This window comes from Camelus bactrianus, chromosome 8 (assembly GCF_048773025.1).
Source record: "Camelus bactrianus isolate YW-2024 breed Bactrian camel chromosome 8, ASM4877302v1, whole genome shotgun sequence".
NCBI lineage: Eukaryota > Metazoa > Chordata > Mammalia > Artiodactyla > Camelidae > Camelus > Camelus bactrianus.
Window position 1 is genome coordinate 75,369,574 of NC_133546.1, and position 19,924 is coordinate 75,389,497.

General features: G+C 40.0%; 1 protein-coding gene across 6 annotated transcripts in view; it reads left to right on the forward strand.

Moving 5' to 3' along the window:
• SMAP1 (small ArfGAP 1) overlaps positions 1–19,924 on the forward strand; it is a 176,340-nt gene that overhangs the window by 81,673 nt on the left and 74,743 nt on the right. For all 6 annotated transcript variants that reach the window (XM_074368757.1, XM_074368756.1, XM_074368758.1 and 3 more), the window contains one exon: positions 13,755–13,888. In XM_074368757.1, coding sequence (XP_074224858.1) covers positions 13,755–13,888 — 134 coding nt within the window. The remainder of the gene's footprint in view (positions 1–13,754; positions 13,889–19,924) is intronic.

Genomic DNA, 19,924 nt, shown 5'->3' on the forward strand with positions numbered 1-19,924 from the left:
TATTTTTAAAAGTGCACTGTTCTGGCGTATAAAAAAGCTTGAAAATAGACATCTAAAACCTAACATTAAAGATGTATAAATCTAATACATTTTCAAGTCACTTTTTTAGGTATTGACTGTTTCTAGTTATATCATTTAAATAGAACTAAGATTTTTTTTTTTTCAGTATACTAGGAAGAAATATTTCGGTATTGATTCTCATTTTTCCTGGGCATATCCTCTTAAAAGATTAGATACTTGAGAATTTTAGAAGCTAATATACTAAATTTTAAGAAGTTTCTCTAACATATCTATTTTGGTGCTGTTTATTGGGAAAGAGAAAGTGACTTGCCGCTTGCTGATTTTCACATAGCAGATTCCGTAAAAGAAATGACTAAAACAGAGAACTTCTTTTATTGCTCCCCTCTCTCCACAGACTCTTTCCAATGCTTCTGTTTTTCCCTTGGTCAGTGTTAATAGGGTAAATGAATACACAGTCTCCTCCCATTTCAGCTTACATTTCTTTGTTCAGTGGTAATGGGGCAGAGTAGCATGTATAGCCTTACTTCAGTTTTAAGCTTGAGGGGATTCTTGAGTCTGAGTTGGTTCCCAATGCCTCATTTGCTTTTTGCCCCTAGACCCAGACTATACTTGTATTTCTGATAACTGTGATCCACTGTTCTCAATGGTATTCCTCTCCCAAGGTTTTCCAGTTAGAGAATCTACTAATTTTGTCTCTGCTGTGGAATGTGTACATAAATCTTTTTGAGGTTTTCAGAAAGTTCATTCTGCCATAAACTAGGAAGCAACAGAAGAATTAACAAAATGAGAAGATAAATTGAAATGCTGGAAGTTTCTATGAACTGATTATGCTGATCCATTCCTGGAGACTCTTAGTAGATTGTTTCCAAAACAGCCATTTAAGAATATTTCATAGGACAAGTACTTGATGTAAGGATGTAAAAGTCACCTTCACAGGCAGGGTAAAAAGCAAACAAAACCTCTGTGGTATTTCTTAAACATGCCTAAAACATTTCTTGTGCCTTAATCTTGAGGGAGGAAGGCATCTCCTCTTCCTCAGTCCTCTGTGCAGCCTGTCCCCTTGCCCTCATTACTCCTGCCCGGGTGCTGCATGGTCTGTTCCCCTCCCGCCTCAGGTCTCTAGTCAAGTACAACTTTTCCTGACCAAAGAGCAGCTCCCTCTCCCTTGCCTGTTTCCACCTGTACTCTCCCTGTCCATTTTCCCTTTATTTTCTTATGTAATGTTTACTGCCATTGACACACACTGTTACTTTAAAAAAAATACTTTTTATTGATGTGTAATTGATTTACAGTGTCAGTTTCAGGTATACAGCAAAGTGATTCAGTTGTACATATACATACATATATACATATTTTCTTTTCAGATTCTTTTCCATTACATGTTATTACAAGAAACCGAATGTGGTTCCCTGAGCTATGCAGTAGGTCCCCGTTGTTTATCTATTTCATATATAGTAATGTTTGTCTTAATCCCCAACCCTTAATTCATCCCTCCCTGACACACTGTTCCTTTACATGTCTGTTTACTGTGTACCGCTTCCCACTGGAATATGAACTCCAGGAGAGCAGGAGTTTATCTGTCTTGTTCATACTGAATCCCCAGAGTCTCGAACACTAGTACCTTGAAATGGAGGGCACTCAGTAAATACTTGGTGGGTAAATACATGTGCTGCTCTTCTGAGTCCAAGAGACTTAAAAAAAAAAAAAGCAATTCTAATTCCAAGGGAATTATTTAAACATTACAGCTTAAATGCCATCATTCGGAATAGAAAGGTTTTTAAATTTCTTTATTCTAAAACTAATCTTTCAGAAGTTTTATTTTATGTTACTAGTTTGGTTTGGCATAAGATTCTTACCGGATGAAGATACTGAAGAGTGATGACTGCTGTGTGTTAAAGGGAAATTCTTTTAAAAAACTTAAACAGAAACATTCTTTTCTTATTATTTAATGTTAGTCTGGTTTTAGACAAATTTCAGGAGAAGTAATTAATTACTTAAGGTAGGACATGTCTATGAGTTCCTTTTCAAGTGACCACAATTGCTTGACCTGTGTGAATGCTTCATATTCTAGCCACCAGGAAATGATTAAAACAGCACGTGGAACCTTTCCTCTCATCAGCAGTGTAATGACTCTGAATGTTGGAAAGTTGTGCAGAAACTGTCAGGTGTTATCCGCACTTGTCATGTTTCACTGCTACTGATGCTGCTTTATAGGACCCGTGAATGTGAGGTAGATGAACAGTAGACAGGTAGGTGGATCATGCCAAAATATGTTACTTTCTGATTTTTAAAAAAGGATATTTTAAAGAACATTTTGTTTCCTTCTTAGTAAAATATTGTATGTTAAAATATTTAGTGTTTTAAAAAGTGAACTAAAACGGAAACTGTAACAGAACACTCTTTGACATAAATCGCAGCAATATTTTTTTAGGTCCGTCTCCTAAAATAAAGGAAATAAAAGCAAAAATAAACAATAGGATGTAATTAAACTGAAACGCTTTTGCACAGCAAAGAAACCATCAACAAAATGGAAAGACAACAGACTGAGTGGGAGAAAATATTTGCAAATGATGCGACTGATATGGGATTAATATCTAACATATGTAAACAGTTCACACAACTCAACATCAAGAAAAAGCCAGTTTAAAAAAATCCAAAAAAATTTAAAAGAACTGAATAGACATTTTTCCAAAGAGGAAATGCAGCTAGCCAATAGACACATGAGAAGATGTTCAACATTACTAATCATCAGGGCAAAAGCATAATGAGATATCACCTCACACCTGTCAGATTGGCTATCATCAAGAAAAACCCAAATAACAAATGTTGGTGAGGATGTGGAGAAAAGGGAACGCTAGTACACTGTTGATAGGAATGTAAGGTGGTGCAGTCACTGCGGAAAACAGTATGGAAGTTTCTCAAAAAACTAAAAATAGAACTACCATAAGACCCAGCAATTCTACTCTGGGTATATATATCTGAAAAAAACAAAAACACTATTTTGAGAAGATAACATGCACCCCAGTGTTCATGGCAGCACTATTTACACTAGCCAAGATGTGGAAACAACCTGAGTGTTCATAAACAGATGATTGGATAAAGAAGATGTAAGATATATATAAAATATATATATGAATACTACTCAGCCATAAAAAGAAGGAAAGTTTGCAATTTGTAGAGAAAGACAAATAATGTATGATATCACTTATATGTAGAATCTAAAAATACAACAAACTAGTGAATATAACAGAAAAGAAGCAGATTACTAGATACAGAGAACAAACTAGAGATTACCAGTGGGGAGGGGGGACGTGCAACACAGGGGTCAAGGGTGGAAGGTACAAACCATTGGGGGTGAGGCAGGCTCAAGGATGTGTTGTACAACACAGAGAATATAGCCAGTATTTTGTAATGGCTATAAATGGAGTGTAACCCTTAAAAGTTGTAGGAAAAATAATTTAAAAAAAAGAAAAAAAGTAAACTGAACATTCTGTTGAGTATGTTTGCTGGAAGAAACTGTTTTAAAACAGCTGTTGTTGAAATAGTATTAATGGCACTTCTAGTTAAACTTTTGGGTTTAGTTATGGAACCTTTTTAATGTGATCTGCATCTGTGTCATCTTGGCTGACGCTTCTGTGAGTGCCAGGACTCCACATCCTGGGGTCCCCTCTGGGATCTCCTGAACTTCAGCCCGCTGCTTCTACTCCTGGCCACCATTCTTTCTTTTCTGGTAAAGTAAAAAGCAGTAAAAGGAATGCATGATATTGCATGTCCACGTTTAAAGAAATGTATGTATTTTTTTAAGCAGCCTTTTGAGATATAATTTACATGCTATAAAATTCACTTATTTTAAATGTATAATTCAGTGATTTTTAGTATATTTACAGAGTTTTGCAGTTATCACCACTATCAAGTTTTAGGACATTTCTATCTTGGTCGTCCCCGAGGAGACTGGCCCCTAACCTCGCTGACTGTGAGCAGTGAAAAGCTGGTCAGTGCTCTGGGGTGAGGAACAAAGGGCCTGTGTTAGCGGAAGGGAAGGGGCTCCTTCCTTGTTACATGCTTGGTCATGGACATGTGTTGGTGTAGGTGGTTTCTCTTTAGGATCCTTTTACTGTTCGGTGTGTCTCCCTTTCCCTAGGAATCTGCTCCTGTGGTACTGCCTTGTGAGTCACCTTTTACATCCCAGGTGATTTTGCCCTCCCCCTCTTCTCTGTTCCCCCTGGATCAGAATTCTCTATCCTTTGCAATTTCCTTCTTCAACGAATCAAACCAAACCAAATCCAGTTCTTACTGCCTCTATTCTGGTGTATCATCAGGAAAGAGATAAAGTGAACTTATAATAATGTGCGAAGAAATGGTACTTCTAGAAAGATGAACAGGTTATTTGCATCTTTAAATCTGTTATTAGCTTCAGTAGAAAGTGACTTGGCATTTCAAAAAATTGACATTATAGAGTAAACACAGTCAGCCCATGCATGGGACTTTTGTTTGGAAGGATGGAATTACTACAGTAGGAGACGCAGGGTATTCACAGTTGCATTTTGGGACCTGGCCGTGGCATCCTCTTACCTCGCTAGAAAGAGGAGAGAGTTTTCCCTTGTTTTTGAACCTAATTTTCTTAGTCTTGAAACAGTGTAGTAATATTACCCACTTCGTGTGTTTGTTAGGATTAAATTAGACAGTGTTTCTGGAAATACTTGCGGATTCATTAAGATGCTAGTTCCCTCTAAAAGTACTTTCCTGCTCGTTTTGGCAGCAGTGACTCAGGGTCCTAGTTATCATTTGTAAGCTGGAGACTGCCTGCATTTTTATATCGGATGTTGTATTGGGTGCAGAGCACGCAGAGATCAATGAAATGAAGTCCCTTTGCTCAAAGAGATCACTGTGTCACAGAAAAGATAGCTTAAACAATGAACTGTAAATCACTGTGATAAATGTTATTTAGAAAGTGTTGGGGAATTGGAGAAGGCTTTAAATCTTAAAAGGAAATTACTGTTAGCACTTAGTGATTATTTTCTCTGTTCCTCATTGTATGTTATTTTCTATTTGTAAAAAATTGAAAGAAGTTGTTCTGTTTGCTAGTCTGTCATAGTAATCAGAAACTTAAAAGAAGTTTCTTCTCAGAATAGCATACAATTTCATCAAATGGTATGAAGTCTGCAAGGCAAGTTTAATGAGTTCTTGGTAAAATTCCTGTTCTTTTTTAGTTATATAGTACATTTTTACATTATTTAGATTTATAATTTATCATTCACTAAACCTCATTTTTTCTACTTTCTTTGGAGTTTCTGTGTCTTTATCTGAAAGTTAGTAGTTACTTTACTTTACAAATTTATGTGTATATATATCAAAACTTTAAAAAAGTCAAGTCAGTATTTAAATAAAAGAAACGTAGCAGTACTCAGGTGCTGCAGTATTGTATTTCTTGGCTCCAGCATTACAGCATAGCTGAAACTCTTCAAGGTGGGAGGGGCCCTACTGTTCACTTACACCTTGTTCAGACCCAACCTGCTGTAATTGGACTTCCACTTCAGAATCACCTCAGGTGCTGCCGTCTCTGCAAAGCCTGTTCTGATATCGCTGGCCTGCATTCGCCTTTTCCTCTTGTGTGTTCCCCCATCATTTGCACTTACACTGTAACCACTGAATGACCTCCTGGATTGCAGGCTCCCTGAGGGTAGGACCTGTGTTTTGTCTTTTTCATCTAATACCTTGGTGAAAACAGACACATAATACATACTTGGTGATTTAAATTGAATCTGGAAAACTAAGGTTTGATGAAAATGTGCTTTATTATTCTTAAATACGTCTTTTAAAATTTTAGCCCTGAAATAAGGGATAAATCTCTGGTATGTTCTAATTACTGCCGCCAACATGCAGATATGATGCATATTGGATTAGGTAGATTATAGGTTTAGCTACTGTAACAAAAAGACCTGGAAGTACTGTGGCTTAAGCAGGATGGAAGTTTATTTCTCCTTCTCAGTAGTCTGCAGATGAACCATCCACTGTGGATAGAGTAGCTCTGCCCTCTTCAACATGAGGCTTTCAGATCCAAGGTAGCACGTTCATGTCTTCTCATCTTCTCAGCTCATGGGGAGGGAAAGAGGCCAGGGAAATGCATGCTCGGTATGGTTAATGGCAGAACACGTAATTTTAGCTCACCTTCCATTGGTTAGAATTGGTCACGTGGCCACGCTTCGCTGCAGGGGAGGCTGAGAAATGTAGTTTCTATCCGAGTAGCCACATTTCTAGCTAAAACTTTGGGGCTTTTCTTATTGAAAGGAAGGATGGCAAATGCGTATTAGAAAGAACAGTTTCTGCCTGATGTTTTTTGCTTTTGTTTCTATTTTTTTTTATAGACTAATTTTTTTAAAAAACTTTTTTATTGAGTTATAGTCATTTTACAATGTTTGGTCAAATTCTAGAGTAGAGCACAAGTTTTCAGTTATACATGAACATACATATATTTATTGTCACACTTTTTTGTTTCTATTTTTAAATGAATAGATAGATTGCTTCAGGTATCAAAGAACCTGTGTGTTTGACTAAGTCATCAGACTTAGCTGATTTTTTTCTTTTGTTGCCTGTTCCCTTATCTAGACCTGTTCCCTTACTGTGGGTGACGTGGGCCATATAGGGCCTTCCCGGTGGAAGCTTTACCATTTACCTTTGTAGACATGACTATTAGATCGAAAAATAACAGGTCCCTGTTGTGGCATATTCTGTGAGACAAGCTGTTGTGGGCTGCAGACAGCTCCTGTAAAGCAAAGGAGAACGAAGGCATGAAGTCCTATGGAAAGGCTTTATGGAGGTACGGGACTCGAGTTAGGCCTTAAAGATGAGGCAGGACTTGTATATCACGGGCTGAACATTCTAGGCAAGGGAAACAGTGTTCAGGAAAGTTTCAAGACTGGACAACTGAGTTATATTCAAGGGAAAGCAATGAGCCTTGTTCTGACTTCTTAGTAACCGATTGTCTCCCCGAGTGTGTCCACTGGAGTAGTCCAAAATGAAGTTGACTTAAGAAGGATCAAGATTATAGATGTGTTAAAGGTTTGGATTTGGAGACTGAAATGGTGAAAGTTTAACTGGGTAATAGAATTCAGAATGGGTAAAGCCCCTCTCTCCTCCCCTTCCTCCCCCTAACCTGGTGATGGACTTCAGAGTGATTGAATTCCCTCCCTCCCTCTTCTCTGCCTGACCTCTGTGAGTTACCCGTGTGTCCAGATGTGCTGTCCTAGCTTCGTTCTTCTTGACTTCTCTGAAATTTTTGACACTGTTGACCATCTTTTCTTTAAAACTCTGGCCTTCTCTTATTTTGCACTGCTTTTCATTTTCTCTGTGAGACTCAATAGTCTGCCTTTTTTTGCTTTTTGTTCTTGAGGCCGCAACTGTCATCTTGAAGAAGATCCTCATATATGTCTCCAGTTTGAACTTTAGTCTTGTAATTCCTAACTGCTTGCTGGACATTTTCATCTCAGTGTGTCACTGTTATTTAAAGCACTCAACAGATTTTCTGCAGAGCTTTCTGACTGTACAAGGGCTTTGATGCTTTCAATCCCAGATTTAAAGCAGAACTCACAGACATCTTTGGTCCTCCCTTCTCCGTTGTCCCTGCGTCTCCCAGTCAGTACGGCTTGTCAGTTCTTGCTGGTGGTTCTCACACGTGTTCATTTCCATTCTTATTGTGGCTACATTTATCAGTCTTGTAACAGAGCGTGTTTAGATTGTTAGTGTTCCCTAAGTGTTCACCAATGATGGATGAGTCAAGGTGGTGACATTAGTGAGACCAGATAATACCTTCTGTTCCTAGAGCTTTGCTTTAGTGTGGTTGTGATTATGAGCTGACTAGTATTACTTTGTTGATATTAGCTTATTTGTGTTGTGTTTAATGAGATGGTGATACTTAAAATTACCCATGTTTGAATTCTAGATAAACGTGGACTTTTTTTTCCCTCAGCTGATTTAATTCTTAGTTTGTTGAAATCAATTTTCAGTTTAAGTCACATACTCAATAAGAATAAAGTATGCTGAATACTTGAAGGCTTTGTCAGTATAATCTAGAACGGGGCGGGGGGTGATGTCAGCATCATGGCAGCGTGAGACCTCCCTGTGCTTCTCCCCCTCCACCCACCAGCAGTGAAACTCCGTAACTCAACGTGGGTTCCTCTGCCCAGCACCCCAGGACGCGCGAGAGCCCCACCCATCTGTACACCTGACGGCCCTGGACTCCCAGCCGGATGGAGGACCGGGTACAGCAGGGAAGGCGGTGTCCGCGACCCTGGCTCCCCTAGCTCCCCTCTCCTCCCCAAGGCAGCAGAGCTGGCCGCCCAGGAGACCCCGAACCAGAGGAGGCGCCGCTCTCCCGGGTCCCAGGTGGTCACCCAGTGACAGCAGCGACCCTGGAGGAGTGAGCGCAGCGGCGAGGGCACTAGGCGGTGGGGTGGGAAGTGCGGACCCTCGGGAACCGGGAACTGGTGACCCTCGGGAACCGGGAACTGGTGTTGCGGCGCCACCTGCTGGAAGCAGGTGTTCACTCCTTCAGATGCACTGACAGTTCCGAGAGGAACCTCGGTAACACGGCTCGTCGTTGTCGGGAGAAAATGACAGTCTCCAGAAACCACACTTAAAGTCACGAACTCGTGCAGCCTCTGACTGATAGAGAATGCATGGGCGCTGTCGTGGAGGAACTCGGCGGGCCGGAGAAAACCCAGAAAGGCGCTTCCGTGAGCTCAGGGATAAAATTAGTGAGGGGAAGGAATACCTTACGGAGGAGCGTGAGACTCTGAAAAGGAACCAAATTCTGGAGCTGAAGGACTCAGTAAAGGAGATGAAGAATGCATTTGAAGGCGCTGCAAATAGAGCAGACTGTATGAAAGAGAGAATTTGTGAACTCAAAGATAGCAAAATAGAAATGATACAGGTAAAAGAGAAAAGAGAACTAAGTTCTTAAAAATGAACAGATTTCACAAGAATTATCCAACTCTTTTCGGAAGGGCAACGTTACGAAAATAGGTTTCCCAAAAGGAGAAGAAAGAGGAGAGCAGAGAGTTTATTTAAAGAAACAGTAGCTGAGAACTTCCCAGACCTGAAAAGGAACAGAATTGTACAAGTCCGTGAAGTGAAGAGAACATCTAGTTACCACATCGCAGAAAGACCTTCTCTAGGACACATTATTTTAAAACTGAAAAGTCAACGACAAAGAATTTTAAAGGCAGCCAAGAAAAAAATGGATGGTAACCTACAAAGGAACCCCAATTAGACTATTAGTAGATTTCTCAGCAGAGACTCCAGAGGCCAGGAGGGAGTGGAATGACATTCTCAAAATGCTGAAAAATAAAACTGTCAGCCAAGAATATGCTATCCAGCCAAATTACCCTTCAGATCCGAAGGAGAAATAAAGGCTTTCTTAGACAAAGCTGAGGAAGGTCATCACCAGTAGACCTGCCTTACAAGAAGTGTTGGAAGGAGCTCTTCAATGAAAGGGCAAAAGCACACAAAACTTTGAGTAAAGTGATAAATAGAATCAGAAAATTACAACTCTGTCAGAATAGGTTGTTAAGCACTTATATCATAAAGGTTAAAAGGAAAGAAAGCATTAAAAAAACAAAACAAAACCCCCAAAACCAACTATAGGAACTTCGATTTGGCAAAAAAAATCACAACACAAAAAGGAATAATTTGAGACAACGGAAGCATAAAAGGAGAAGAGGAAAAGGATGTAACCCACATAGGCAAATGAAGATGGATGCTCTCTGCAGCAAGGACTGTTTTCTCTCTGAGACCTTTTGTACAGAGAATGATCAAGAATCTTGCTGCTCTTAAGTGTGGTCTGTGGAAAGCAGCATGGGCAGCCAGGGTTGCTGGTTGGGATGGCGGAGTCTCAGGCACCGTCTGGGGCTACCCAATTAGAATCCGCATTTCACAGTGTCCCCAGGGAGGTGCTCGCACATCAGAGTTTGAGAGGCGCCGATCTGGAGCTGACTGTGCATTTCTTTAACTTTATTTAGTTTGAGACTTAGCTGCTAAAATAATTAAACCCTCCAGCTGTTTATCTTCTTGTGTTTGTTTACCTTGGATTTTTATGTAGATGTCAGAGCAGATTGTTGTAAGAGTTACAAAGGATGGAGAATAGCGGGGGTGGGGGTGGGGTGGGGAGGGAGGTCTAGCCAGAGAGGTCCCAATGCCCTCTCTGGGTAGGCAGCATGTGCCCTGAGGCCCACGGGGCAGAGTCAGCTGGGCACCCCAAGGCCTGGATGGAGCATCTGGCGCAGAAGAAGCAAGGCATGTGTGCGTGGGAGTGCAGTGATGAACTTGGAAGAGGCAGTATCGCCTTTTCTGTGGGGCCAGGGTCCTAGCCAGCGAGTGACGCTTTTCATTACATGGCCTCGTCTGTCCTCCCTGAAAATCTCCCAGTTTCTCTCATGCTCTGCCCTTCAGCCATACCAGAGCCCCCACCATCGCTCACCTCATTGAGCCTTTGCCAGCAGTGTGTCTTGGCCTATTCTATGCTGGTTGCCTACTTGTCAGCCTTGGGACTTCCGCTCAAGCTTTGCCTCCTCTGAGACGTGTGTGCCTTCCAGCAGACTTGGTCTCTGCAGTTAGGGTACCCCTTGCCTCTTACCTATATCACATTGTGCTGACATTGATGACTGTATTTAGTGTTCATCCATGTTGACACATGCAGTTTATTCGTTTTCACTGGTGTGTAATATTTCAATGTCTGGTGAGATAATCATACTGTGAACATTTAAGTTGTTTCCAGTCTTTTTAGAAAGCACGCTGCTGTAAATATTCTAGTCACACTGCTTCTTGTATATATGTGTGAGTGTCTTTGTAGTGTTTTTCAGCCTTAGTGGACTGTGATCCAGAGAAACATTTTATAGCATGACTTGATTTTTGTGTGTATGTGTGTCTGTATACATATATGTATGTTGCTGATTTTTTAGAAAAAGTTTAATAAAATATTTATCCTTTGTGTGATGCATTGATATCTTTTTTCCCTGTAAAAATAAATACTTGTTGAGGTTGAATTAATGAGTTCTAACCTGCTGTTTAAAATTCTGCTGTGGAGTTTGTTGTATGTGTGTGTGTGTATACATCAATATGCTGTAGTACATGTATAAATTAATAAACCTACGTGTGTGTATGGGTTGTCAGGTGAAAAGATTTATTCATCTAGAACTTTACTAGATTTCCCCAAATTGTTTTTTAAATGGCTATATCTATTTATACTTGACTTGGCCTACTGAATCTGGGAATTTAGCTTTTTATCATTGTAACCATGGTGTTTTAAAGCATTTGCTTGGCACAGAATCGGTGAGTACTCTGAATAGTTTGGTGAATGAAAATGAGGCTCTCCCACTGAAAATTGGATGACTACCATGTTTAACAACTACAATTTTGTCAAGGCAATGTTAGGTCAACTTACAGTGCTACTTTATAGAATGGATAACCCATTTGGCATTTTGGTTGGGCTTTTGAAAGTCTATTTTTGGGAGTTCCTAACTGTATTGTTCAATTACAACAGCTATGTTGCAAAGAAAGATGCATTGACAAAATTACATTATTATTTTAGTTGGTAAAAGGTAGTTGGGGCTGAAGTTTCCCTGTAAGTGATAGCAGTTTTCTTTTTTCTTTTTCCTTGCAGGAATCAATAAAATAGTTTTTTATAGCCTTAAATTGGTAAGACCTAAACATCAGTTAACAATTATATCTAGCTTTTGCTCAATAGTAACATGGCCTTTTTTTTCCTATTGCTGCTAGCATTATTCTTATACAATGCTTTTATATATTTTAATCCCTTTATGATCGTTGATTATTATAAAAATGCACCACTGAGTTGCGTGCTGCAGCTTGTACCTACCTGTGTGGACAATCCCTCTCCCGTTCTGCAAATGGTGCCTCCTAATTATTCAGTCAGTCATAGTCTTTGCTGCATCAGGAAAATTATGCTGTAGAGAAGTCTCCATTTCTATTTGGCTGAGGGTCTAGAGGGGACTCATTCTATTTCAAGAACAAAAATGAAGCCACACCTGGAGTGCATTGAAAGTCTTTTTGTTTTCTCATCGTGCTCTAGACCCACTGTCCTTTTGGGAGTTACTTTTGAGGAAAGTTAAGATACAGTTGTTTTACAGACCAGTGTAGGAACGTCTCTAGAGAAAGAAAAGTATTGCATTTTGATTTTCAAAATTTCTGAACATGACAATAACTTGCACTTAAGTAGTGCTTTAAAACTTCCAAATTCTTCTCCATGCAAGTCTCACCTGAGTATTGAGGGCAGCCGTTCTGACTCCACTGTAGCAGGTGAGAACCTCGCTGCTCAGTTGGGAACTAGTCCAGTGTCATTTCTGCAGCCCACAGGTGGCAGAGTACATGCATGGTATAGGGCTTTGGCCCAAATTCACTATGACACTGTTAACGATCCCATGTTTAAATAGAGTCCGTCCCAGATGGCTGTCAATTTATAGGTGTCATTTCTCAAATTTAAAAGGATATTTTGGCATAAATTGTAACTGTATAACCTACCTCCTAAGGGATTTGGGGGGATGTGTTCAGGCTCACTACATTGTAATTACTGGTTTCAGTGTTATTTTGTAGATTAACTCTTACCTTTAGATAAAAAAGTATGTACCCAAACAGAAGCCTCCATTTTTCAAAAAGCTTGGTTTTCATTGATATCTCTTACTATACATATTTTTTCATAATCAGGTGATTTCTAGAAATCAGTTATGTGTAAGCTTCTGAGTATTTGACATAACTTGCAGATGTTTTATTTTTGCATTTTTACTGTAACGAGACAGGCAGTATATGAAGATAATCATAAGGAAACTTAAAGGTATCAGAGGTGGTGCATTCAAAGGTATGAAGAGTAGTGGGGCTGAGGCTTGTTAGATGTGCACTTAGAAATGGTGAGTTTCTCTGTAGTGTCTTTCAGGAGTTTTTGACCGTGACCCTAAGAACTAACGTTTTATAGCACACTTCAGTTCATCTGTAGCTTTTCCTCGTCTCAGGGTTATATTTGAGACTTATATTTGAGATGAGTGTTGATACGGGGCTTCTTGAGGCTGTCCTTGTTTCTCATCCTATACTTAGTATTAATCCATTCAAATTTTTTTCCCAGTGTGTTGAATGCAAAGTGAAGGTTGCTGTAGTTTTACAGGGCATTTGCCCCTAATTGCCAGTGAGGGTGTGCACGTTTTTTGTGTGTTTATTGGCCATACATTTCTTCTGTGAATTGTCTGTTCGTCATTTTGTCCATTTTCTACCAGATTTGTTGTCTGTTTCTCACTAGTTTCTGTGCTTCATTTTAAAAAATCTCTTTGATTTTAATTTGTTAGCAATCTTACACATTTGATAAAAGCGATACCTTACACATTTGATAAAAAAACTTACTTTTTCCTGTGGGATATTACCACTTCTGGTTCAAATATGCTGAGTGAAAAAACTTGACATAAATTTGTTTTAAATTAGACAGATTTGGGGGGAAGAAGCTCCTAGGAAAGCAAAATTAGTAAACTCATTAAGGTTCCTGAAGGTTGATTTATAACCTTTCAGCACAACCAAAACACACGTCTTAGCCAGCTGCCGCTGTGCTGTTTGACAGTTTGAGTGGAAATTCTATAACCCTCTGATAATTGTATAAAGAACCAGAATGCTGCTTATGTGCTGTTACAGTATTTGTTTTAGTTTTTAATATTTGGTTTTCTTTACTTCTCCTTAATTAGGTCCTCGATGGGCTTCCTGGAATATTGGTGTGTTTATTTGCATCAGATGTGCTGGAATCCATAGAAATCTTGGGGTTCACATATCCAGGGTCAAGTCCGTCAACCTAGACCAATGGACACCAGAACAGATCCAGGTAAACACTTCCCCACCAAGAAATTATTAAGAATATTTAAAATGAGTTTAAAACCTCGAATCCTTGTACCTAAGGATTAACATTGGAAAGTAGTATATTGAAACATGGCACGTGCTGTATATAAAATTTGTGTTATTTCAGTCGTCGATTCACAGATGCTTATTTCTCCTTGGTTCTGTATTAGAGTCAGTATTTAATCTATTCTTATCTAAAATGTTGATTTTGAATTATTTGAAAAATGAATTCATTTCCCGTATGCGGACGAACTTTGCCAGTCTAGTTCCGCGGTCTGTTTTGCTGTGCTGTCAGCAGAGGGCGCCCGGGTCAAGGTAGAGAACAGACGCCTCCCGCCTGGGAGCTGTTCTTGGTTCTCATTTGGGGCCTCACAGCAAACGTTCTCGTGGCTGATCGGGGCTTGTTTCGAGTGGTTCAGCTTTGTTAGAGGTAAATTTGTCATTTTAAGGGTTGCCATTTTTCCATCGTAACAGTCTTAAATTCTCAAAATCATACTTTTTAGTCCCTAAGGTTAATTGCTAATGTAAAAAAAGCCCAACTGATTAAGAGAAAGAGAAAACCCAAATGACCAGTATCAGGAATGAGAGAAGTGACTACAGATAATAGGAATAAGGGAATATTATGAACACCTTTATGCTAATAAGTTTACCATTTCCTCAAGAGACACAAATGAGATCTTTCCAGAAAGAAAAGATAACCTGAATAGCTCAGTATCTACTAAAGAAATAGATTCTGTAATTGAAAACCTTCCAGTAACAACAAAAAGCTCCAGGACTAGATGGCTTCTCTAGGGAAATCCACCGAGCAATTAAGGAATGATACAGATTCTACAAAACTCTTCGGTTATATTTTATGATTCACAGTGAAATTACACTACTTTGTCTTATGCTCTTTTCAAATTACTTTAGTCAGCATGAAGTGTAAATACACAGATGTATGTAGTTGAACTTCAGTGATACACATACATACCTCACAAATGTAAAAGAACACAAATAACAAACATTGGCATGGATGGAATGAGGTAAGGGTGGACAGAATAGAATAGAATGCTGGAGGGGAATGGTCATTAAAAAAGAGACATTGACTTGATTAAAGAAAGTAGAACTTCTATACTGAAGACATTTATGCCAACATAAATTTTAGATGTAGCAAAGATTTAAATATTAAAAAAGTTAAACCTCAAAAATACTCAAGAAAATAGAATTGAGATCTTCAGGCTATAAAGTCAGACATAATTTATTTAATTTAGTCTTAAATTAATTTTTGAGCTTTCTACTGGTTAGAGTGTAAAAGGAAATGTGAAACTTTATGTATTCTTGAGATCCTTGAGGAAAAAATTTACTTGTTACATCAAGGCAGATGTATATTTTTGAACATTTTATATAGGGCGGCGTTCTTAATAACATCTCTGTGGTAACTGATGACCAATTTCATGATATTTCTTATGTTGTCTTCCAGCCAATGTGAAGTGTGGCTTGAAAATGTAACACGGTGTTTGTAAAGGGTATGGAAGTACAAAACATTCAGGACAAAGTGTATTGCCTTTTTAATGGTTCATTTCAAACTAAGGACAAAATGTGAAATCCCTGGACAATTAAACTCTCCAGAAATACTATTTTTCTCAACTAGGCTGTTGAAGGGGGTTGAGTAGCAGGTTACTTGAGGTGGACAGCTGTTCTTTTCTAATAGTTTAGAGCAGAACTTCCCACTCAGAGGGCTGTAGTTTACTGGTTTTCTTTGGGGTAAGTTACAGGTACACAGCAAGAACACTGTATTATTAAAAAGGCAAGGGCTTTGAAAACAATTATTAAGTAATATACAGTCTTTGAAATTGTATTTGAATACTTCTTGTGTGGTTCCAACTGTCAGCTTCTTTAATTCAGAGTTGTTATTTTTTAATGCAAGACTTTCAGTTGGTACTTCTCACCAGGGAATGCCCTGTGTGGCCCTGTCCCCACGGGTCTTCTCTCCAGGTGTGCCATGAGGAGAATGAGGTTAGGACGCATTCCCTCAAAACTGCGATTGAGTAGACAGTGAAGTTTCACTCTAAAGAAAAAAAAAAGCAGAGAAGCCTAAGCCATCTGGTATTCTCATGGGGGCCTCGTAAGTACTTACAAGCAAAGCCAGAGCTGTTCTTTAAGACGCAATCTTGGACTGCCGGGCGGTAAGTGAGTAAGGAATGGGTGAGACCCCAGGGCTCCGCACTGTCGAGACAACCTTTATCTCAGCCGAGAAAATGTAAAGACATGGTTCCAGAGAGGCAGTAGGTCCAGTGATGAAGACAGTTGTGTCTGGAGTCAGACTGGCCGTTATAACCACCCAGCTGATGCCGACAGGACGCCTGCGCCCAGGCTGCCTCAGTTTCTTCACCTGTGAGCTGGGAATGGTAGGAGCGCCTCTCTTACAGGGTGCTGGGAGGAGCACAGACGTTAGTATTGGGCAGGCATTGACAACAGTATGAGCACATTTTTCTTTTAATAAAGTATCATTGATTTACAGTATTGTGTTAGTTTCAGACCGGCACGTTTTAAACACTCAGTAACGTGGGCTTGTCAGGTACTGGGAGGATTAGTCCGTTCAATACATCAAGCCCTCCGTGTTGCCGCTCTGAATATCTTTCTGATCTTCAGGATTTAGCTTCCTAGTAAACCTGCTGTGAGGAATGGGTTGCTAAATGTACTACTGGGGAAATAAATAGATCCATTGTGTGGTATTACAGAGTATAAATGAATTTCTTTCTGAGAATATTTGCAAGAAGTAATTACTTCATTTTGGTAGAACTGGCTGGTAAGGTATTCTGAAATGAGTAGGTAGGTGATCACATCATTGTCTCTTGAGATGGCCTCTTATTCAGAGTGAAGTATTTCCTGTTTTCTGTAATGTTAGGTGTGTTCCTTGTACTCCAACTCTGTTTATACTTTGGCATTGTTTTTCTTTTTAACTTGAAAAGTGATATAATTACAGAGTGAATAATGTACAGATGCAAGTGAGTTTTATGTACCGTGGCCAGTGTCCGTACAGTTGTCCATCTGTGTCCATGGAGGACTGATTCCAGGACCCCCGCAGATACCAAAATCCGTGGATGCTTAGGTCCTTTACCTGACATGGTGGGGTCCGTGGAAACGGGCCTCCGGGTGCGGAGGGCTGACTGTACTGCCACCAACACTCATAAAGATACACAGAGCATTTCCATCACTCTAAAAGCTTCCTTGTGCTGATTTCTAGTCATGTCTACTGGAGGCAACCACTGTGCTGTCTGCTTACTTTTAAAAGAAAATAATTTATTTACCAAGACTTATTTTTATTTTGTTTGCATGGAAATAAAATATATTTGGTATTTATCTTGATAACTACTTATTTATAAATCTTCAGTAATCTTCCCTTGCAGACTCTGTTTACTACTGTGTCATTTATTGGTGTGGTACTTAGTATTTTGGGGAACACCAAGGCCATACAACTAAAATTCATTGATGTATAAAACACACCCTGGGATACTTTGCGTGTGAGATTGCCCAGTCTCTGTAGGCATAGTGAGCTTGTCTTCAGTATTTTGTCGGCATTTTTCTTCCATCCCTTTATATCTTTGCTGTTTTTACGTAAGTTTTGACTAAACTTTGGACTTGAAGGAAAGGCCTTTAAACCCAGATGGCCTCGCGTCTTTGTTTACTGTTATAACAAAAGAGCAGAAGCTTTTTTTCCCTCTCGTTTCACGACCGACTGCCCGTCCTCTGCCTGTTTCTGCTTTGACTTCCAGCTTCTTCTCTTGCTCTTGGGCCTTGCTTGTGTCTCTGCCTTTATTTTCATTCTTAGCCTTCCTTCCTGCTTTTCCACCTAATTAAAAAAATAAAAAGTATATTCATGTGGAGGCATCTTTAAACTCCTTCTTCTGTGAGACATGTTGCCTCACCCCCTCTCCCATGAACCGCTCCCACGGCCTCCCGCCCCGCCGCAGGCTCCCGACTCTGCCGCGCTCCTTACCCACTGCTTGGCCTGTCCGGCCAGAGAGCGTTTATTCAGGACGCAGTGTGCCAGCGCCCGCCTCCTAGGGCCTAGCTCATCCTTTAGCAGTTGAGTTCCCTGAGCAAGGTCTCCACCTGCCGTTTGATTTCTTTCCCTCACTTGTGCCCGCCCGGCTCAGGGTGACTCCCGCCGTCCCGCTGGGTTGGGGAGGCCGCCCCCCGCCCGCCCCTCCGCCCCTGCCGCCTCCCCGCCTCCCTGACGCTAGTCACTGTCTTCCGAAGCTTGTTCTTTGTAAGAGAGGCTCAAGTGACTGTCCCCCCTCTTCCATTTTGTCTCATTATTTAGTCGCTGTATTTCTTACTGTTTCTTCTGCTTTTCCCTCCGACTGGAGACTTTCCGCAGCTTTGTCTTTAGCCCGTTTGATCTTTTCTCTTTCTCCACAGGGAAACGCAGTTCCTTGCATGGATTCAGCTGTTATTTTTCTGTGCAGATGGTTTTCCCTTCTCTTTCCAGTAGTGACTTATGTAGACTTTCACAGTTTCAGTTCTTTTTGTCTATTGGGGACCTGGGGTACGCATGGGTTTAACATTCTGTGAGAAACTTGGGGTATCCTTGGCATGCAGCATTTGGTGATTTTCCCAAGTGTGTTCTGTGAGGCTGGAGTTAGCCAGGTAGGTTGATTCCATGGCATTGGAATTTCGACGTGGCTTTCCATCATCTGCTCCTATTCGTGTATGCAGTAACTCTCACGAAGTAATTAAAAATCTTGTTGCTTTGTGACACTTGCTTTGCAATAAAGCAAAGAAAGGCAACTTTAATGCAATGATAGAAGTTAAGGGAACAAATGGATAAGACCAGGCATGAATTTTTTTTTTTTTTTGTGAGACAGCATTACTCACTTGAGTGGAATGAGAAATAGGATATCAGAATTAGCCGTTGCTCTTTAGTGGCATCAGTGAAACCTCTGTTTCATATGGAAACAGGTTTCAGTGTGGGAAATTTTGGCCACAGTCACAATAATTAATGGATAGCATTTGTAAATGTTAAGATCAGTAGATGTCTGTTTACCTGCAACTTGACAGACCTAAAATTTAAGTAACTTTCTGGTTGTCTAGACTGGCTTTCTTTCCTGTGCCTCTGTATTCTGTCTGTTCTTAATTTTTTTGTTGTTTGTGTTGCTTACCATTCTGTCTCCCCTTCTCCCCATGTTCCTATATGCTTTTAAAATTTCACAGATACAGCTGCCAGAGGGGGTGTAAGTGAAGCTAGTGTGTGGAAGTTCCAAGGCAAAATCTGTAGGTACCAGAAAGGCAGTGTTTCCCACTAGTTCACACTGTGCAAAGCTGAGATTGATTGCCGTAGAGACCAGTGAGTTTACCTTCACTGGAAGGTTTGTGCAGAGGCTGCACCGACCACCTGGAAATGTGTAGCTGGGATTCAGGCGTTGGATGGTAGATGGGGAGTAGTTTAGATGATGCTGAAGTCTCTTCCACTCTTGAGATTCTTTGACTGTACGCTCAGTCCTCTTTGGTTACCTCAGCAGTTCAAAAAACATTTTCATTGTTTGCTTTAGAATAAAAGTGGTATGTCACAATTAGAGATGTGATTCAACTTTTTCCGAAAGTCAGATCTCACCTTCAGGATAAAAATTTCCTGAACTCTTGGACAATTCAAAAAAAAAAAAAAAAAAAGTGACAGGATTCTCGGGTCAATTACAGATTCTAAAAATGTCTTGAACAAACTTTCCTGCTCTTCATATTTTCTTTCATTAGGAGAAAATCACTAACTAAATAGATGTAGATTTCTGTTACAACCCAGAAAAAGCTACTATAAGGTAACTTGGTATAGCCTTTAGTTTAATTTAGCAATAGATGTGACTTGCTTGTCTTAATTTAAACTTTTGATCTTTCTTAGAAAAAGATGTTTTCCTAAGGGAGCTAAAATCATGGGTTTTTGCTGATCATCAGTAAGCTCTGCTGTCTTCTGTCACCTCAGTTTGTGCTCCTAATTGGGCCAAATCAGAGAGGACAGGCAAAGGAGAGTTGATGGAATACTTCAGCT